General features: G+C 51.0%; 1 protein-coding gene across 3 annotated transcripts in view; it reads right to left on the bottom strand.

The window, feature by feature from the left end:
• The window catches only part of abca2 (ATP-binding cassette, sub-family A (ABC1), member 2), a 739,176-nt gene that overhangs the window by 49,778 nt on the left and 666,878 nt on the right, over positions 1-22,520 (bottom strand). For all 3 annotated transcript variants that reach the window (XM_072488215.1, XM_072488216.1, XM_072488217.1), the window contains 4 exons: positions 22,318-22,438; positions 15,264-15,442; positions 14,950-15,091; positions 14,522-14,656 (listed from right to left, as the gene is read on the bottom strand). In XM_072488215.1, the coding sequence (XP_072344316.1) occupies positions 14,522-14,656; positions 14,950-15,091; positions 15,264-15,442; positions 22,318-22,438 (577 nt within the window). The remainder of the gene's footprint in view (positions 1-14,521; positions 14,657-14,949; positions 15,092-15,263; positions 15,443-22,317; positions 22,439-22,520) is intronic.

Below are 22,520 nucleotides of genomic sequence, written 5' to 3'. Positions count from 1 at the left end.
ACGACGGCGCGCAACAGCCCCGGTCCCGACCGATTCAGGCCCTGACAATGGGCCAGTATCGGGGCCGCGTCATCTACCCGCGCCAGGCCTTGTCGCCCGCGTAAAAGCGGCGCCGCATAGATGACGCGGCCGGCGCCGCATAACGGACGTCATCCGCGCATGCGCGGGTTGGTCGGCGGCAACCCGCGCATGCGTGGTTGCCGTCCTCTCTAAGTCCGCCCCGCAAGAAGATGGGGGACGGATCTTGCGGGGCCGTGGAAGGAAGGAGGTCCTCCTTCAGAGAGGACGGCCCAACGATCGGTGGGCACCGATCGCGGGCCACCCCACATTCTAGGTGAAGCCCGGTGCAGGATCCCCCCTCGCCCCCCCCACAGGCCGCCCCCCCCAGCGTTCACGCACCGCCCACGACTGCAGCGACCAGGTGTGGATGACGCCGGGGGGAACCCGCCGTTTTGGCCTGGCCGCTCGGCCCATCCGGGCCTCAGAATAGCGGGGGTGCCGGAGAATCGCCATTTTCGGTGTCTCCAGCGAATCTCCGGCCTGCGAAACCCGACCGGGCCGTTCCCGCCGCTTGGGAAAATCACGGGCGGGCGTCGGACCGGCGTTCCCGGAAATTTTGGCTGCCCAGGCGATTCTCCCAACCGGCGTGGGAGTGGAGAATCAGGCCCATTGTGTGGGAAAAACTTTATTACTGAGCTGGTAGTTACGATCTGGAATGCACTATTTGGGAGTGTTGTGGAGGCAGATTGAATCACGGCTTTCAAAAGGAAATTGGATGATTACCTGCAGAGATGGGAAATTTGCAGGGGTGTGGGGAAAGGCAGGGAAGTGGGAGTAGGCAAGTTGCTCTCGCAGAGATGCGCACGTACACAGCAGGCAAAATGGCCTCGTTCAGTGCTGCAGCCAGTCTATGATTCCATGTTTTGCAAACCTGGGAGGGACATATGCAACTAGATCTCCATGTGCAACATTACAACAATACAATACAGTAGCAGCCTAGTGACCCACAACAGTGCAAACAGTTAAGAAAGTTTCTGTCCATCATTATGAGATGCACATATGCACATAATTAATGTAACATCAAAACCACAGAGCAAAATGAGCTGATTCTCTTCATTTAATTTGTTCAGAAAAGTCATTCTGGTGCGAAATGTTCATTCTTATAGCAGAGAGAATCTGGAGGTATATTTTAGCATCATTACACCAAATACGAGGGAATTTTACTGTCCCAGCCTGACATATCTCCCCCTGGCAGATGCAGAGAATCTTTTAAATTGCTGTTTACTTTGACAGGACCATAATATCCCGTTGGGTGGGATAAAACCCTGGCCCATTGCTCACAGAGGTGAGGAAAACAAAAGTTTAATACAACGGTGAATGACATATATCTACATTATTGATTGCACATCTCAATGGACGATTACGGTACTGAATATTTGCAAATGGGAAGGGCAGGCGGTGTCAATAATAATAATAGTAATCTTTACTGTGCTACCGTGCTGCCCATAAATTTAAAGTACCCAACTCTTTTTTTCCAATTAAGGGGCAATTTAGCGTGACCAGTTCACCTACCCTGCACATCTTTTTGGGTTGTGGGGGTAGACCCACACAGACATGTGGAGAATGTGCAAATTCCACAAGGACAGGACCGGGGCCGGGATCGAACCCGGAGCGGTGGCGCTTTGAGGCAGCAGTGCTAACCACTGCACCATCGTGCTGCCAACATTGGTGTAGTTTGTTGAAAATGTGACAGGAATCTAATTTATTGGCCTACTCATGTGCTGCTGGGATGTAGTGAGTAAGCTCACCATAACCTGCCCCTTGGGGGATTCCAAGTCCACAGGAATGTAAAAGGAAACCGAGCGTAGCTGTTACTTGGGGACAATTACAAATCCCGGATCATTAAAAATTTCTGACTATCGTAGCACAGCATGCTGCTGTCGATTCTGCACTGACACCATCAGAGTGTTCTCTTCAATATGGGCCCATGTTCTTACAGCCTTTATTTTATATAGTTTTTTCAGAGGGATTTTTCACTTTCCTTTAGAGGTATTATAGGTATTCTCATCCCGTCAATGGTATCTGGTATGGCATATCATGTCCAGATCCAGACAAATTCTGTAGAAAATGTCAGGCACTTTCTCGAAAATGCGGTCTTTCAAATGCAGATCATTGATTTCCATCTGTCTGCTCTTCCACTCCCCCAGTGCTGTTGCTTTGGGAAACTACGGCCGCGATTCTCTGGTCCGGCGCCAGAGTGCCGGCGCCAAAACGGGAGGACATTACTCCGGCGCCGCTTGCGAGACCTGATTCCCGGGTCCTGGGAGGGCCAGCACAGCCCATGCCGTTCCAGCTGCCGGTCCCAGCGTCGATCTGGCGCCACGGGGTCCACGCATGCGCGGTTGGGCCGGCACCAACTAGCACGTGCACTGGCCGTCATCCCCGCGCCGGCCCTGATGCCAAATGGCGCAGGGATCCAGGAGCCGGCGCGGAAGAAAAGTGGTCCGCAGCCAGAGAGGCCAGCCCGCCGATCGGTGGGCCCCGATCGCGGGCCAGGCCACTACGGAGGCCCTCCCCGGGGTTGGACCCCCCCCACAGGCCGCCCCCGGACCCTTCAACCCCAAGGTCCCGCCAGGCCAGAGCATGTTAGAACGGCGCCGGCGGGACTCGGATTTTTTCAGACAGCCGGTCAGTGCATTCAGGCCGGAGAATCGTGGCGCTGTCGGAGGATCGCCGCTATGGCCGTTTGCGGCGATTCCCCGTGACCCGGCGCCATGCATGGCCGCCTGTTTTTCCACGGGCAGGAGAATGGCGATCCCGGCGGCGTGGCGCGATTTGCCCCCCCCCACCCCCACCGATTCTCCGGCCTGGCGGGGGGTTGGAGAATCGCGTCCTACCTTTCCTTTTTTTTCTCTAGCTGGCCCACCTAAAACCAGCTTTAGAAAGTAAGCAAAATTTAAGATTGTTTTGATGAGCATTGGCAAATCTACAAGTTGAACACTATTTTTGGAAGCAGGCACAAAATTATTAAACATCAGGGACTAGCTGAGAGCTTTCATTTATTTACTCCAACTAAAGGACAACACACAGAAAATATGCCAGAATTACTTCATCACAGAATTTTCATTTGTTCACATGCCGTTAAAACATTCGAATGCTGTGTGTCTTTAAAAAATGAGGATACGGACTTCCGGTGGCGGCGATGAGTGAGTGAGCCGCACATTCGGGGGCTCTCACTCCGGCGGGATTTGAGGACCTGGTTCCCCGGGTTTGCTGGACTGCAGAGCGCTGGAAAGACGGCCACGGAGGTGCTCAGGAACGGGCAGAGCTGCATGGAACCGCGGGAGAGCAGAAAGCAGTGGAAACGGGAGAGGATAGGACAGAGGCAAGGTGCAGGGGAAGCTGACCCAGGAGCAAAGATGGCGGAACTACGGACCTCGGACCCGGCGATCCAGCAAGCGCTGGAAAACATGCTGCAGGTGATAAAAAGCAGTTTTGAATCGTTGAAGCGGGATAACTTGGACCCCACTTCAGAAGGCAGTGGATCAATTGAACCAGAGACTGGATGCCCAGGACGAAAAAGTTAAGGAGCTGGGGGAGGCGGCGGAGGAACAGGCGGACACGCAGGCGGTTGCTGCGCTAGAAGTCGATGGGTTGAAGGAGAGACAGAGAACACTGCTGGACAGAGTAGAGGAGCTGAAAAATAGAGCCCGCAGACAAAATCTGAGGATCATCGGCCTCCCGGAGGGGGCTGAGGGAGCATATGCCACAGCGTTTGTGGCTGACCTGTTGATGCAGCTGGAGGGGGCTGACACCCTTCTGCGACCGCCGGAGCTGGAGGGGGCACAGAGTACAGGCGAGCCAGATGCGTCCGGGGTCTCCCCCCCCCGATGGTGATCAGGTTCACAGGTTTGTGGAGAAGGAGCGGGTGTTGCAGTGGGTAAGGAGCGCTAAGAGCAGCACGTGGAAGAACAGTGTCCTTCGCATTTATCGGGACCTAAGCCAGGAGGTGGCCAGGCGTCGAGCAGCCTTTAAACAAGTTAAGGAGGAGTTATTTAAAAAGCACGTGAAGTTTGGTCTGCTCTTCCCAGCCCGTCTTTGGGTTACGCATCAGGGCCAACACCATTACTTCTCCGAGCCCGAAGAGGCGATGGACTTCACGAGGGATCAGGGGCTGGTCCCGAAAAAAGGACCCACGGACGCAAGCTAGGGTCCGAGAGTTATCGTTTGGAGGAATGCCTACTGTGCCTGGACTGACGGTCGACTGTTCACTGCTTTAAAGATGCCATATGTTGTATTTTTGGGCAGCTTTTGCCTACAGGGAGTGCGGGGGGGAGGGGACCCCCCTCTCGTATGCTCCTTTTTTTCTTTTCTCTTTTCTCTGCTGTTGTTGGTACCTTTCGTCGTGTTCTCTGAGTGCGCTGGAGCCTTCATTGTAACATAAAGGTGGCCGGTAAGCAATGGGGATTAAAGATGTTGGTTGGGTTTTTTTTATGTCTATGGTTTTTATGTTTATTTCGGGTGGGTGATATACAGGTACTGTGTTACTGTGTTGTTATTGTATTAATGCTCAGAAAGGTTAACACTTTTCTGTGTACACAGCTGGAACTGTATTGTACCTGGAGCAGCCTTGCGTTGCTGTTTGATGCTTCCATCTTGTTTGATCTTTCCCATTTTAGTGAGATTGCTCCAGTGGGTCGGAGTGGGGGATGGTGTGCTGGGGAGTGGGGAGATGAGGTCGGGGAAACAATGGGAGTGAGACAAGTGGGCGGCGGAGGGATGAGTCACCGGGCTAGCAGATTGGCTAGTCAAGGGAGTCAGGTGGGGGTGTGTGAATACAGCCAGTGGATGGCAGGGGTGGGGCTATCGGGAGATGTTTCTGGGGGGGGGAAGGAGGTGAGGGGGGAAGTTATTCTGCTTACGTGGGAGGGGCCTAAAGTAGGTAATGGAGTGGAGGTTGGGGGTGGAGGCGGCCAAGAGGCGAGCCAAGAGCGGCGCGGCGCATGGGCCGGAGGCAGGCCCAAGAAAGGTTATGGCTTCCTGGCGTGGGGAGGGGAGGGGGGGGGGGGGTGCCCCCCAACCAGACTGATTACCTGGAATGTCAGAGGACTAAATGGGCCAGTCAAAAGGGCACGTGTGTTTGCGCACTTGCGGGCTCCAAAGGCGGACGTAATTGTGTTGCAGGAGACACATTTGAAAGTGTCTGACCAGACTAGGCTAAGGAAGGGCTGGATCAGCCAGGTCTTCCACTCGGACTTGGATTCTAAGTCCAGGGGGGTAGCAATTATGATCAATAATGGGGTCAATTTGAGGCGGAGAGCGTAGTCGCAGACGGCGGGGGCAGATTCCTTATGGTAAGGGGCAAGCTGGAGGGGAGGAGAGTGGTGCTGGTGAACATACATGCTCCGAATTGGGACAACGCTGACTTTATTAAAAGAGTGCTGGGGAAGGTCCCAGACCTAGACTCACGCAAGTTGATAATAGCGGGGGGGGGGACTTGAATACGGTCCTCGACCCGGGGCTGGACTGGTCATGTCCCAGAACAGGTAGGCTCCCAGCAATGACAAGGGAGCCGAAAGGGTTCATGGAGTAAATGGGAGCAGTGGACCCATGGAGAGCCAGACAGCCGACGGGAAGGGGCTACCCGTTCTACTCGCATGTTCATAAAGTATATTCTAGGATTGTTTTCTTTATCTTGAGCAGGGACTGTGTAGGGGAGGTAAAGAACACGGAATACTCGGCAATCACTATTTCGGACCATGCCCCACATTGGGCGGACCTGCAGGTTGGTGGGGTGAATTACCAACGCCCGCAATGGAGGTTAGACGTGGGATTGCTGTCGGAGGAGACTATATGTGAGGGACTGCGGAAGTGAATGCAAAATTACTTGCAGGTGAACGATACGGGTGAGGTTTCTGCAGCGACCCTGTGGGAGGCCCTGAAGGTAGTAGTGAGGGGGGAGCTGATCTCAATTCGGGCTCACAGGGATTGGGCGGACAGAGCAGAAATGGATAGATTGTTAAGGAGATTCACCGGATAAACGAGGAGCATGCGGGGTCCCCGGGGGACACCTACTCAGGGAAAGACGGAGACTGCAGGTGGAACTGGGGGTGCTATCCACGAGTAGGGCCGTGGAACAACTTAGGAAGGCAAGGGGAATGGTGCATGAGCATGGGGAGAAGGCCAGCAGATTGCTAGCGCAGCAACTCAGGAAGAGGGGGCGGCCAGGGAAATAAGTAGAGTGGTGGACGGGAAGGGGAGCAGAGTGGAGGACCCGTCAAGATATTTCGGGACTTTTATAGTAAGCTTTACACTTCAGAACCCCCGGAGGAGCCGGAGGAGATTAAACGGTTCCTGGACGGACTAACCTTCCCAAAAGTAGGCGGGGGACTAGTGGGTGGGCTGGGGGCCCCAATTAGAGCGGAGGAGGTACTGGGGGGCCTAAAGGTCATGCAATCGGGGAAAGCCCCGGGTACGGGATGGATACCCAGTAGAGTTTTACAAAAAGTTCTCGGAGATAGTGGGACCGGTCCTGACTAGGGTTTTTAATGAGGCGAGGGACAGAGGGACCCTGCCTCCGACGATGTTGCAAGCCACCATCTCGCTAATATTAAAGCGGGACAAGGACCCGGAATCCTGCGGGTCATACAGGCCAATCTCCCTGATCAATGTGGACGGCAAGATCCTGGCGATTGGAATTGAGGACTGCGTACCAGAGGTGATTGGGGACGACCAAACAGGGTTTGTGAAAGGCAGGCAGCTGACAGCCAACTTGAGAAGATTGCTTAATGTGATTATGATGCCCCCGACGGGCGAGGTGGAGGTAGTGGTGGCAATGGACGCTGAGAAGGCCTTCGACCGGGTGGAGTGGGACTATTTGTGGGAGGTACTCGGACGGTTTGGGTTCGGGGAGGGACTGGTTAATTGGGTCAGACTATTGTACCAGGCCCCAAACGCTAGCGTAAAGATGAACAGGATGTCAGATTACTTCAGACTACATCGCGGGACCGGACAGGGATGCCCACTCTCCCCGTTGCTGTTCGCGCTGGCCATAGAATCGTTGCCGATTGCGCTGAGAGCTGCAAAGTGGTGGAAGGAAATGACTAGGGGGGGGGGGGGGGGGGGGGGGGGGATGAAGTGTGGAGCACAGGGTCTCTCTCTATGCGGATGACCTGCTCCTGTACGTGTCGGACCCACTGGCCGGGATGGAAAATATACTGGAAACATTGAGGGAGTCTGGCCAGTTCTCAGGGTACAAATTAAATATGGCCAAGAGTGTGATGCTTGTGGTGCAGGCAAGGGGCCAGGAGAATAGACTGAAGGATCTGCCATTTAGGCTGGTGGAGGAAAGTTTCCGGTACTTGGGGATACAGGTGGCACAAGACTGGGGCAGGTTACATCAGTTAAATTTTGCTTGAGTGGTGGAACAAATGAAGAGGGAGTTTCGGAGATGGGATGCACTCCCGCTGTCACTTGCGGGGAGGGTGCAGACGATAAATATGACAATCCTCCCTAGATTCCTGTTCAGCTTCCAGTGTCTCCCGAAATATGTCCCACGGTCCTTCTTCAAAAGGACCGGCAAATTCATCATGAGCTTTGTCTGGGTGGGAAACCCCGCGGGTGAGGAAGGCGATGCTTGAAAGGAGCCGCAGCGAGGGGGGACTGGCATTGCCGAATCTGATCAACTACTACTGGGCAGCTAACATAGCCATGATAAGGAAGTGGATGGTGGGTATGGGGTCTATCTGGGAGCGGGTGGAGGCGGCTTCGTGCAGGGGCACTGTCATAATATACACCAGTATATCATGGTGCAGACACACACTGATGGACACACAGTAGGACCAATCAACACACACAACACCGCAGCCAATCACCAGTGAGAGCACACGCACTATAAAGACAGGGGGCATCAGAGTTCCCGCTCATTCGAGTTGCAGCTAGCTAGGAGGACAGAACTCACAGCCTGTAACACAGACATTCACCATGTGCTGAGTGCATCGACTGGTTAGGACAAGGCAAAGGTCTTTAGTTAAAGCGAGTATCGTATTCACCCACAGTCTGAGTATGTTTAAACAGTTAATGATTCAATAAAATAGTGTTGCACTATTTCAAGTGTTGGTGACCTATATGTGATCCAGAACACCCAACACATCATGATACCAGGGTTGGTAGCATACTAGCACTTCTTAGACCTACCTGTAAGTGATCTGCCTTCCGCCAGCATTCTGTCATCCTGCAACATGGACAACATCAGCCCGCCGCCGCCGCTCCGCATCGCCCTCAACCTCGGGGCCAACTGGAAGATTTTCAAACAGCGTTTCCAGCTCTTGCTCGAAGCCACAGACAGGGAGGGCGCCTCGGATACCAGAAAGATTGCTCTTCTCCTCTCCACGGCCGGGGACCATGCCATCCACATTATCAACTCTCTCACCTTTGCGGATGGTGAAGATAAAACAAAGTTCAAGACGGTCCTCCTCAAGTTTGACACTCACTGCAGCGTAGAGGTGAATGAAAGTTTTGAGCGCTACGTGTTCCAGCAGCATTTTCAGGGTGAGGATGAACCTTTCCAATCCTTTCTCACGGACCTCCGCATCCTTGCGCTGTCCTGCAGCTACGGGCCCACCTCCGACTCCATGATATGCGACCAGATTGTTTTTGGTGTTCAGTCGGACCCCCTACGTCAGCAGCTCCTCAAAGTAAAGCAACTCACCCTAGCGACCGCCATCGAGACCTGTGTCCTACATGAAAACGCCAGGAGTCGGTATTGCCATATACAAGCGGCTGAAACAGCGCGGCAAGGGCCCCACGAGGTGGAACTGGTCCAAGTGATTGAGCACCTCCAGGGCCTCAGCCTAGATGAGGGTGGCCATTTCGCGAACTCCCGCACTTGTGCGCACCAAACGAGGGGACGGCGACGTGGAGGAACGTAATGCGCAGGCGCGCACCACACACGAGCGCACCGAGCATGCGCGGTGACGCAGCGAACGTGCTGACATCACGACGTGCAGCAACTGTGGCTCCGCCCAATTAAAGCGGCAATGCCCTGCAAAATCTCGACAATGCCTACGATGTGGCAGACTTGGCCACTATGCTACCTTCTGCCGAGCAGCGCAGCCTGCCACTTCATATCGCTACAGCCAGCCTCGCAGGAATGTTCGGGCAATTCAACCCACGGTCACCAAGTCCGATGCGGACCTCCCACACAGCAGTGACACCGAGGACCCGAAGGGGCCTTTTCGAGTCAGAGTCGTAACGAAAGACAGGCTGTCCCCGACGCAAAGACACCAGCCGCTGTCGGTATACAGCATAGACCCAGACGACGAGTGGTGTGCCACCCTGACGGTCAACGGTCCCAAATACGATTCCACCTGGACAGTGGTGCCTCCGCCAATGTCATGGCGTGGTCTGACTTCCAAAGCCTTCGTGTCAAACCAGCCATCCTTCCATCAGCCTGCCAGCTATTGGATTATAATGGCAACGTCATTCCTGCTAGCGGCTCGTGCCAACTTGAAGTGACGCACAGGTCACGCAAAGTCATCCTTCCCTTTGAGATCGTGGGCTCCTCGTAAGACTCCCTGCTTGGCGCACACGCATGTAAGCTGTTGAACCTCGTTCAGAGAGTGCACTCTCTCTCTCCTGATGACACGTCTGCCTTCCAGGACGCTGACTTCAGGGCGCAACTCGACACCATCATCGACCAGCACCTCGACGTCTTCGAAGGCATGGGCACGCTCCCATATACTTACAAGATCCTACTCAAACAGAACGCCACGCCTGTGGTGCATGCACCTCGCAGGGTCCCAGCACCCCACAAGGACCGCCTCAAGCAGCAGCTGCAGGACCTCCTGGACCAAGGAGTGATCTCCAGAGTTACGGAACCAACTGACTGGGTCAGTTCCTTGGTGTGTGTAAAATAGCCTTCCGGCGAGCTGAGAATTTGCATTGATCCCAAGGATCTGAATCGCAATATCATGAGGGAACATTATCCAATTCCCAAGTGCGAAGAGATCACATGCGAGATGGCTCCCGCCAAGCTCTTCACCAAACTCGACGCCTCAAAAGGATTCTGGCAAATCCAACTCGACAAATCCAGCAGGAAACGGTGTACATTTAACACCCCCTTTGGCAGCTATTGTTACAACAGGCTTCCTGCCCACGAGCGCGAATGGAGAGAACTCAAAACCAAACTCACCACGGCCCCGGTCTTAGCTTTCTTTGATCCAACAAAAGAGAAAAAAATTTTGACCGATGCCAGCCAATCCAGCATTGGGGCAGTGCTCCTGCAACGCGATGAGGCCTCATCATGGGTCCCCGTTGCATATGCGTCATGCGCCATGACCCCCACGGAACAGCGTTACACGCAGATAGAAAAGGAGTGCCTGGGCCTTCTGACCGGTGTCGTCAAGTTTCACGATTATGTGTACGGCCTTCCTCAATTCACCGTCGAGACCGACCATCGCCCGCTGGTCAATATAATACAGAAAGACTTGAATGACATGACGCCTCGTCTCCAGCGTATTCTTCTCAAGCTCCGGCGATACGACTTCCAGCTGGTATACATCCCAGGCAAAGACCTCATCATTGCCGGCGCTCTCTCCAGGGTTGTCAACACTCCGTGTGACCCAGCGGGATTCGTCTGCCAGGTTGACGCCCATGTGGCCTTCGTGGCCTCCAATCTACCTGCCACGGATAAACGCCTCGTCCACATTCGCCACGAGACGGCGGCTGACCCTTTGCTACAACGTGTCATGCGCCACCTAACAGATGGGTGGCTCAAGGGCCAATGCCCTCAGTTCTATATCTTCAGAGACGATCTGGCGGTAGTAAATGGTGTTCTCCTGAAACTGGACCGCATTGTCATCCCGCATAGCATGTGCCAGCTCGTCTTGGAACAGCTACACGAGGGCCATCTTGGCGTGGAAAAGTGCCGCCGACGGGCCCTAGAGGCAGTGTACTGGCCCGGCATCAACGACGACATAGCCAACACAGTGCTCAACTGCCCCACTTGTCAGCACTTCCAGCCGGCCCAACCACGTGAGACCCTACAGCCCCATGAGTTGGTCAGGTCCCCTTGGACCAAGGCGGGCATCAACCTGTTCCACGCGCTGGGCAGGGACTTTGTCCTGATTGTTGACTACTTTTCAAACTACCCTGAGGTGGTACATTTACACAACATCACATCGTCTGCAGTCATCCGTGCCTGTGAGGACACCTTTGCTGGACTCGGCATCCCACTCACTGTGATGTCGGACAATGGCCCCTGCTTCGCAAGCCAGGAATGGTCCCAACTTTGCCAGGAGGTACAACTTTGTGCATGTGACATCCAGTCCCCTGTACCCCCAAACCAACGGCAAAGTGGAGAAAGGCGTCCTCATAGTCAAACGGCTCCTCTGCAAGGCTGCCGTTGCTGGGTCCGATTTCTACCTCGCCTTGCTGGCCTATCGCTCGGCCCCACTGTCCACTGGCCTGTCGCCAGCCCAGCTGCTCATGGATCACACCCTGATGACGACGGTGCGACCATTCATGTCCCAGACCTCGACCACGTTCCGGTCCTTCAACGAATGCAGCTGTCTCGTGCACAGCACAAGGCGGCTCATGACACCCGTGCAGCTGATCTCCCTGTTCTGGCTCCAGATGACAATGTCCGCATCCATCTACCGGATGGTGGCTGGTCTGCAACTGCTGTGATTCTTCGGGAGGTGGCTCCCCGCTCGTTCCTGGTTCGTCTACCTGGATGGCTCCATTCTGCGCCGCAATCGACGTGCCCTTCGTCTCGTTCCGCGCTTGCTACGTGATCCTCCACCATTGCCACGCCCTCCTGTTGTCCCTGACCTGGACTATGCAGAGATTCCGGTCACTCTGCATCCTCCTCACTCTGACGCAGTCCAGCCCGCTCCTCAGCCGGCGGCTCCCGACCCACCCTTGAGGCAGTCAACCAGAATTCGTCGCCCACCTCAGAGACATAATTTGTGAACTTTCTGGACTTATGGACTTTCTGATTTGTTCCGTTTAATCGTTCAAGTGGTTTGTATATAGTGTTAATCGCGTTATTCTTGTGGCACACTGTCTTTCTGCACCAGGCACCTTCCCATGTAAATAGCTTAGTTTTCATGTACATAGTCCTGTAAATATTTTGCACACACGTAGTTAGGGACATTCACCACACACTATTTATTGTCACGCAGGTACATTTTTTTATAAAAGGGGGATGTCATAATATACACCAGTATATCATGGTGCAAACACACACTGATGGACACACAGTAAGACCAATCAACACACACAAAACCGCAGCCAATCACCAGTGAGAGCACACGCACTATAAAGACAGGGGGCATCAGAGTTCCCGCTCATTCGAGTTGCAGCTAGCTAGGAGGACAGAGCTCACAGCCGGTAACACAGACATTCACCATGTGCTGAGTGCATCGACTGGTTAGGACAAGGCAAAGGTCTTTAGTTAAAGCTAGTATCGTATTCACCCACAATCATTAAACAGTTAATGATTCAATAAAATAGTGTTGCACTATTTCAAGTGTTGGTGACCTGCATGTGATCCAGAACACCCAACACATCAGGCACCAGTTACGGCTCCCCTCCCGCTTGCGCCGGCCTGGTACTCCACCAGCCCGGCAGTGGGGGCGGCCCTGCGGATTTGGGGCCAGTGGAGAAAGCATGCAGGGGAGGTGGGTGCATCGGTCTGGGCTCCAATTTGCGATAACCATCGATTCGCCCCCAGGAACATGGATGGAGGGTTTCGAACTTGGCGGCGGGTGGGCGATATGTTCCTGGAGGGAAACTTTGTGAGTTTGAGGGAGTTGGAGGAGAAAGCTGGGCTGGAAAGGGGAAATGACGTTCGGTATTTACAGGTGCGGGACTTTGTACGCAGAAAGGTCCCATCCTTCCCACGCCTCCCGCCAATAGGGATCCAGGACAGAATAGTCTCTAGAGGAGAAGGAGGAGAGGGTAGAGTCTCGGATATTTACAAGCTGCTCATGAAGGGGGAAGAGTCCCAGATAGAGGAACTGAAATTCAAATGGGAGGAGGAGCCTGGCGGGGAGATGGAGGACGGGCTGTGGGCGGAAGCTCTGAGTAGGGTAAACTCAACCGCAACATGTGCCAGGCTCAGCCTGATTCAGTTTAAGGTCGTTCACCGGGCCCACATGACGGTGGCTCGGATGAGAAAATTCTTTGGGGTAGACGACAAGTGCGCTAGATGCGTGGGAGGACCAGCGAACCACGTTCACATGTTTTGGGCATGTCCTAAGCTTAGGGGGTACTGGGAGGGATTTGCGGGGGTCATGTCCCGGGTGCTGAAAACAACAGTGGTGATAAGTCCAGAGGTGGCAATTTTCAGGGTTTCGGAAGACCCATGAGTCCAGGGGGAGAAAGAGGCCTATGATCTGGCCTTTGCTTCCGATAGCCCGGCGGCGAATACTGCTGGCATGGAGGGACTCAAAACCCCCGAAGACCGAACTATGGCTTTCGGACATGTCAAGTTTTCTGGGTATGGAAAAAATCAAGTTCGCCTTGAGGGGATCTGTACTGGGGTTCGCCCAAAGGTGGCAACCATTCATCGACTTCTTCACGGGAGAGTGAACGTCAGCAAGGGGGGGGGGGGAGGAGATTAGAGTAGAGTAGCAGGGATAAATAGGCGGGTAGTGTCTATGGGAGAGGAGCGGGTATGTGCATTATGGTTTGGTTGAAGTGTTGGTTTTCCGATGATGTTTGCATATTTCTGTAATCTGTAACTGTTTACAATGCCAAAAAAAACCTCAATAAAATTGTTTGTTTAAAACAAAAAATGAGGATACAGAGGTGTATATTATGCATGAATGCCCACTGTAGGAACCTAACTGGCAATATTCCTTCAAAGATGCTTTAGCCCAAGGAGGGTAAATGAATGCCATAAGTAGTTTTATAATCTACTCAATGACACTGTAACTTGCACTTGTTTCTAGGACAGTGCAATCTCTATCTCTGACAATAAGATTAGGGGTCACTGTTTAAAAATAGGAGTCGCCCATCTAAGACAGAGGTGAGGAGAATTTATTTCTATTAGGTTTTGTCAGCCTTTGGCAGGAATGGGGAGTTAAGGTCGCAATTAGATCAGCCATGATCTCATTGAGCAGTCTTAAGGGGCCGAATGGCTTACTATTGCCCCTAATTCGTATGTTTGAGACAACCACAGTGCTATTTCTGGATTAAGACAATTGCTACGGTGGTTTTGGGAATCGAGGTAGACAGATTGGGAATCGAGGCATACGGATTGGGAATCGAGGCAGACGGATTGGGAATCGAGGCAGATGGATTGGGAATCGAGGAAGACAGATTGGGACTCAACTCTTGTACTCCATACTTGGATTCCATGCTGAATCTGCACTGCTATCCCTAAAGATTGACTCAAAAGCCTGATAGGACAACAGTGCTTAAAAGCTAACAATGCACCAAGCTTGTTGGAATAATTTATCTGAATATCTGAACACAGGTTAGTGACCTATTGCAACCTACTTGTGATGCTTACCAGGAAAATTAAAGAAGGATAGCCAATCAAAGCAATGGCGGTAGACAGCTTCCGTTTGTTGCCTCCACTGTATGTTCCCGCAGGCTTGTCCGCATATTTTGTGAGTTCCAGTTTATCAAGAGCCCAATTTATAACCTAGAGAAATGGAGCCGAGAGGATAAAAAGTGCTTGTACGTTTTAAGCAGAAAAATAAATTTAGTTTGATTTCACTTTCCGTTTGCAAAATAAGACAAAGACCTATGAGCAATTTTGAGCTGTTATGTTCAGTAGGCCATTAACCTATTGAATTGGAACACAATTAAAGCAATAAATACTCTTGTGAAACACGACTGCTGGCATAGACCAGTAGGGTTGAATGGCCGGCGTTTTGTGCTGTAAATGTTATGTAACACCCTCGTGTGATTTGAGACTCTTTTCCCAACTCTTACCCTGTCTTCATCTTTCCAAGGGACTCCGCGTAGCCTGGTGTAGAGCTCCATGTGTTCCCGGGCGGTCAGCTCATCAAAAAGTGCGTCAAACTGCGGACAGTAGCCAATACTCTGCTGTACCTTCAGCAGGTCCTTGAGAATACTGCAACAGACAACAAACAGGGGGATGAATGCTATGAAGCACCGCCCTCCATGGTTATGGGGAGCACTGAACCTTCTTCTGTGGAGTGCAGGACCAGATAGATGACTGGGAGCTGATTAAGGCCCGTGAGTTTTTCTTTTCCTCACTGAACCAAGAAATTCCCATTGTTTACCTGTTTCCATTCACAAATGCCTCTCCGCCAGTCGTACTCTCGTCCCCAGTCAGCATCTTGAATGTCGTTGTCTTCCCAGCTCCGTTCACACCCAGTAAACCAAAGCATTCTCCTGGACGCACACCGGCGCACAAGCGATCGACTGCCAGGATCCGGCCCATCCTACGCGACTTGTACACCTGTAGGTGCAATGGATAGAACAAGTGTGAGGAGGACTGAACACAGCTTTTCTGATTTTAACATTGCACTGGTGGACAAACACAGCCAGTGGAACACATGACTCCATTACGTATTTGCTGAGAATTTCTATACATATTGGAATTTCAGCAAAAACAATCTATTTAAGCATCCTGACTGCACGTTTTTTGGACGACAAACTCCACGTATATGGAAAACAGACCTGGAATAACTTCTTATAAGGGCAGCACGGTAGCATAGTGGTTAGCACTGAGGCTTAACAGTGTCAGGGTCCAAGGTTCGATTCCCTGCTGGGTCACTGTCTGTACGTAGTCTGCACGTTCTCCCCGTGTCTGCGTGGGTTTCCTCCAGGTGCTCCAGTTTCCTCCCACAGTCCAAAGATGTGCAGGTTAGGTGGATTAGCTATATTAAATTGCCCTTAGTGTCCAAAAAGGTTAGGAGGGGTTATTGGGTTAGGGGGGATAGGGTGGAAGTGAGGGCTTAAGTGGGTCGGTGCAGACTCGATGGACCGAATGGCCTCCTTCTGTACTGTATGTTCTATGTTCTTATCACACCTGTGTCACAGAATGATACAGTACAGGAGGAAGCCTTTGCTCCTTTCTACCTGCACCGGATCTTTGAAAGAACCATCGCATTATCCCGTTCCATGCTCATTCCCTCCAGAGCCCTGAATATTTTCTTCCGTCAAGTGTTTATTCAATTGTCTTTTGAAAATTAATACTGTATCAGTTTCCACCCTACTTTTGAGTAGTGCATTCCTAACCTTAACAACCTGTGGCCTTTTTTTTTGTCTTTTTAGATATACACATGATTACATTGAATTTACACAGCACATAAACAGGCCATACGGCCCAACCAATTTGTTAATGTCCCACTCAAAGCTGCTCCTATCTTCCCAATTTTCCAATGCTTCTTTTGAAAACTATCTTAATTGTGAATCCTCTGGTCCCTGACTTTTTGCTACAGAATTGAGGGACTGGGATTTTCCAGCGTCGAGAATTCCGATGAATCCGACCGATAACAGGTTTCAGGCCAGTCGTGAAATCCGTTGCGAGTCTCCCAGCCCGGCCCGTCGGCTTCCTGACATTCCCAATGAGGTTGCCGCTCAGACCCGGCGTGAACATGCAAATAGCTCATTAGAACTGTTTCAAATGTAATTTACAGACAGGACGCCCGATTCACTACCCCGGGATGCTCTAGCACCCCACCCCCCCGTCCACCCCTAGCTGAGACTCCCGCTGGCATGAATTGGAGCAAGTCCTGAGAAACTGCGGACCTGGTGGCTTGCAGTCGAGGGGTATTCTCCCTATAAATGCCCTCAGAGTGCCGAGGGAGGTGCGGGTCAGGGGGGCCCACTGCTGGGCTAGAGGGGGTCAGGTCAGACATCTTTCATGGGATGGGGGTCATTAGGCTGCTTTTTGCATAGGCAGCCTTTAAACCCTTTAAAATGTCTGTCAGTATCTCCAAAATACAGTTCTGTGACAATAAAGTGGAAGTGATCCCATCTGTGCCCCTAAACCCTTTGAACTGTCTGTCAGTACGCCAGATTCAAAGCTCTGTGAGATGAAGATAAACATATTCCCTTTAATGTGGTGTAAATATTTGAAGTGTTTTTTTTCTACAGTCAATTTCATTTGTATTTAACTTTTTCTAGCCTGTTTGTATGCCTAGAAGCCTAAAAGCTTGCAACTGCATTTTTTACATTCAAGTTCACGGACTATTGACTTTTACAAGCTTTCAGATTGACAGGTAGTTTCAAAGGGAGGATTTACATTGATTATTTACACAGCTCTGCAGGTGTCCATTAACTCAAGAGAAGTAGCTGATTTTCTAACCACTGTTGTTTTAAGAGACTATCAGCTGAGAACAAAAGGGCAGGGCCTGAAGGGGAGAAATCGGGGTGGGTGGGTGAAGGGGTAGACTTGGGGGGGGTTGTGCGTGGAAAGTGAGGGGGCTGAAGAGGAGAATACGGTGTGTGCTGAAGGGGAGACTGAGGGAGGGGGGCCTTGCCAGCGATCCAGGTTTGGGGGGGGGGGGGGGGGGAGGAAGAGGGGGGTCTTGCAAGTAATCCGGGATGGCAGGGGGTGCAGCAGCAGCATCCTGAGATCGGGGCGCCTTTTAAAAATGGTTCCCCGGTCTCTGAGCAGAGGGACCTGTCAGAGGGATAAGGTCCCGCCCCTCTCAGGTCCAGTGAGAATCCCGGTGTGCCAGTGAATGGCACTGAAAACCTGATTGTGGGTAAATAAAATTCTAAGTGCCATCACTGCGGTTTTCATGCTGACAGGAGCACTTAAGTCTCCGATCGGGATAATTGCGCCCAGTGTCTCCATTTTTGGTCTATCAAAACTCTACCTGATTTTGAACAAGCTGTTCAATCCCCCTAGCCTACTCTGGTCAAAGGAAATGAGGGAGATTCCTCTGCTGTCAGAGTTGTTAGCCTGCAATTGAGATGTTAAACTGCCCGCCCTTTCAGCTAGATGTCAAACAGGTACTATTTCTTAGAACTGTGGGTTCAACATCACGACAATATGAATGAAATGAAATGAAATGAAAATCGCTTATTGTCACAAGTAGGCTTCAAATGAAGTTACTGTGAAAAGCCCCTAGTCGCCACATTCCGGTGCCTGTTCGGGGTGGCTGGTATGGGAATTGAACCGTGAAATTAACACTTTCTGGGCAATTTGCAGGGAGGTCTCCACATCGGGACTTCCGTGGTTTCTTGAAAACTAAATGTTCAGCGGCACGGCGGCGCAATGGTTAGCGCTGAGGACCCGGGTTCGATCCCGACCCCGAGTCACTGTCTGTGTGGTGTTTGCACTTTCTCCCCGTGTCTGTGTGGGTCTCACCCTCACAACCCAAAGATGCGCAGGGTAGATGGATTGGCCACGCTAAATTGCCCTGAAATTGGAAAAACTAAAAAAAAACTAAATGTTCAGGCTGGGAGACGTTGCTTGGCAATGATCAAGACTTAAAACACTGTTAAAAAACATAGAATCATAGAAGTTTACAGCATGGAAACAGGCCCTTCGGCCCAACCAGTCCATGCCGCCCAGTTTTTACCATTAAGCTAGTCCCAGTTGCCCGCACTTGGCCCATAACCCTCTATACCCATCTTACCCATGTAACTATCTAAATGCTTTTTGAAAGACACAATTGTACCCGCCTCTACTACTACCTCTGGCAGCCCATTCCAGACACTCACTACCCTCTGAGTGAAGAAATTGCCCCTCTGGGCCCTTCTGAATCTCTCCCCTCTCACCTTAAACCTATGCCCTCTAGTTTTAGTCTCCCCTACCTTTGGGAAAAGATGTTGACTATCTACCTTATCTATGCCCCTCATTATTTTATAGACCTCTATAAGATCACCCCTAAGCCTCCTACGCTCCAGGGAAAAAAGTCCCAGTCTATCCAGCCTCTCCTTATAACTCAAACCATCAAGTCCCGGCAACATCCTAGTAAATCTTTTCTGCACTCTTTCTAGTTTAATAATATCCTTTCTATAATAGGGTGACCAGAACTGCACACAGTATTCCAAGTGTGGCCGTACCAATGTCTTGTACAACTTCAACAAGACGTCCCAACTCCTATATTCAATGTTCTGACCAATGAAACCAAGCATGCCGAATGCCTTCTTCACCACCCTGTCCACCTGTGACTCCACCTTCAAGGAGCTATGAACCTGTACTCCTAGATCTCTTTGTTCTATAACTCTCCCCAACGCCATACCATTAACTGAGTAGGTCCTGGCCTGATTCGATCTGCCAAAATGCATCACCTCACATTTATCTAAATTAAACTCCATCTGCCATTCGTCGGCCCACTGGCCTAATTGATCAAGATCCCGTTGCAATCCTAGATAACCTTCTTCACTATCCACTGTGCCACCAATCTTGGTGTCATCTGCAAACTTACTAACCATGCCTCCTAAATTCTCATCCAAATCATTAATATAAATCACAAATAACAGTGGACCCAGCACCGATCCCTGAGGCACACCACTGGTCACAGGCCTCCAGTTTGAAAAACAACCCTCTACAACCACCCTCTGCCTTCTGTCGTCCTGCCAATTTTGAATCCAATTGGCAACCTCACCCTGGATCCTGTGAGCTTTAACCTTCTGCAACAACCTACCATGCGGTACCTTGTCAAAGGCTTTGCTAAAGTCCATGTAGACAACGTCTACTGCACTGCCCTCATCTACCTTCTTGGTCACTCCCTCAAAAAACTCAATCAAATTTGAGAGACATGATTTTCCACGCACAAAGCCATGCTGACTGCCCCGAATCAGTCCTTGCCTCTCTAAATGCTTGTAGATCCTGTCTCTCAGAATACCTTCTAGCAACTTACCTACTACAGACGTTAGGCTCACCGGTCTGTAGTTCCCAGGCTTTTCCCTGCTGCCCTTCTTAAACAAGGGCACAACATTCGCCACTCTCCAATCTTCAGGCACCTCACCTGTGGCTGCCGATGATTCAAATATCTCGGTTAGGGGACCCGCAATTTCCTCCCTAGCCTCCCACAACATCCTGGGATACATTTCATCAGGTCCCGGGGATTTATCTACCTTGATGCGCTTTAAGACTTCCAGCACCTCCTCCTCTGTAATATGCACACTTCTCAAGACATCACTATTTATTTCCCTTAGTTTCCTAACATCCATGCCTTTCTCCACCGTGAATACCGATGAGAAATATTCATTCAGGATCTCACCCAACTCTTGTGGCTCTGCACATAGATGTCCTTGTTGATCCTTAAGAGGCCCGACTCTGTCCCGAGTTACTCTTTTCCCCTTTATGTATCTGTAGAATCTCTTTGGATTCTCCCTTGCATTATTTGCCAAAGCAATTTCATGTCCCCTTTTTGCCCTCCTGATTTCCCTCTTAACTCTATTTCGACAATCTCTATACTTTTCAAGGGACCTACTTGATCCCAGTTGCTTATGTACGTCATATGCCTCCTTCTTCTTTTTGACCAGAGTCTCAATATCTCGAGTCATCCAGGGTTCCCTACTTCTACCAGCCTTGCCCTTCACTCTAAAGGGAATGTGCTTACCCTGCACCCTGGTTAACACATTTTTAAAAGCCTCCCATTTACCAGCCGTCCCTTTGTCTGCCAATAGTCTCCCCCAATCTACCTCTGCAAGTTCCTGTCTGATACCATCAAAATTGGCCTTGGCCCAATTAAGAATTTTAACTCTTGGGCCAGACCTATCATTCTCCATAGCTATCTTAAAACTAATGGAATTATGGTCACTTGTCCCAAAGTGATCCCTCACTAGCACTTCTGTCACTTGCCCTTCCTTATTTCCCAAGACGTGGTCAAGTTTTGCCCCCTCTCTAGTCGGTCCATCCACATACTGAATGAGAAATTCCTCCTGAATACACTCAACAAATTTCCCTCCATCCAAGCCCCTAATGCTATGGCTGTCCCAGTCAATGTTGGGAAAGTTAAAGTCCCCTACTACTACCACCCTATTATTCTTGCAGCTATCTGTAATCTCCTTACATATTTGCTCCTCAATTTCCCGCTGACTATTTGGGGGCCTGTAGTACAGTCCTACCAAGGTGATCTCTCCCTTCTTATTTTTCAGTTCCACCCATATAGACTCAGTGGGCGAACCCTCGGATATATCCCCTCTAAGTACTGCCGTGATGTTCTCCCTAATCAAAAACGCCACTCCCCCTCCTCTCTTACCTCCTGTTCTATCCTTTCTATAGCATCTGTACCCCGGAACATTGAGCTGCCAGTCCTGCCCCTCCCTTAGCCATGTTTCAGTCATAGCTATAATATCCCAGTCCCATGTGCCCGTCCATGCCCTGAGTTCATCCGCTTTGCCCGTCAGGCCCCTTGCATTGAAATAAATGCAATTTAATGTAGACCTTCCTTGCTCTCTGCCCTGCTTTCTCTGGTCATGCTTTACACACTCTCCCTTCCTGCCTTTTGTTTCTGTCCCCACTGACTTCCTACATCGGTTCCCATCCCCCTGGCACATTAGTTTAAACCCTCCCCAACTGCACTAGCAAACACCCCCCCGAGAACATTGGTTCCGGTCCCACCCAGATGCAGACCGTCCGATTTGTACAGGTCCCACCTCCCCCAGAATCGGTCCCAATGTCCCAGGAATTTGAAACCCTCCCTCTTGCACCATCTCTCAAGCCACGTATTCATCCTAGCTATCCTGTCATTCCTACTCTGACTATCACGTGGCACTGGTAGCAATCCTGAGATTACTACCTTTGAGGTCCTACTTTTTAGTTTAACTCCTAACTCCCTAAATTCAGCTTGTAGGACCTCATCCCGTTTTTTACCTATATCGTTGGTGCCTATATGCACCACGACAGCTGGCTGTTCACCCTCCCCCTCCAGAATGCCCTGCAGCCGCTCCGAGACATCCTTGACCCTTGCACCAGGGACCCTTGCACATCCCGCGCTTGAATGGACAAGTTCTAACGTTTTCTGAAATGCTTCGTCGGCATTCAGTGAGTAAGTACCATAGCGTCTCACTCTTCATGCGTTTCAACGCCAAGTCTCTTGGCACGATACTGTTAGAGCAAAGCTTCAGGAGGAGCAGGGCAACTTGAATAGTAACATACTGATTTCCAACTTTAACGGTGCATGTGCTGTCACCGGAATTTCCTGCTTGATTTTCTCCTCACTGACAAACCATGAATGATGATAGTAACCCAGTTATTCCATTCCCAAAATCTGAACCAATACAATTGTGATTACACCTTTTTAAAAAATCACTTAATTGGCAGTAACATACTTTGAGACCTCGCCAGGCCACAGAAGGCATTGTGTGAAGTCTTTCTTTCAAAGGCAGAATTCACAATGTTCCCGTTCCATTTTGCTTTACCTTTGTCAGGTTCTGAATTTTAAGAACATCGGTGTCTGCATCACCTCGCAACACACGTCGCCTCTCATTCCCCACATCAATATCGTCATCTTCTATTGGCTTGTTAGAAACTGGCAAGCGCCTGTTACACAGAGGATGATTTGAAGATAGTTAACAACTAATGCCATTACAGCTCTTCGTTATCAAAGCACATACATTACACA

Source organism: Scyliorhinus torazame, chromosome 22 (assembly GCF_047496885.1).
Source record: "Scyliorhinus torazame isolate Kashiwa2021f chromosome 22, sScyTor2.1, whole genome shotgun sequence".
In the NCBI taxonomy this organism is placed as follows: Eukaryota; Metazoa; Chordata; class Chondrichthyes; order Carcharhiniformes; family Scyliorhinidae; genus Scyliorhinus; species Scyliorhinus torazame.
The sequence above is the reverse complement of the archived record's forward strand: the minus strand, read 5'-3'. Positions and strand labels throughout refer to the sequence as shown.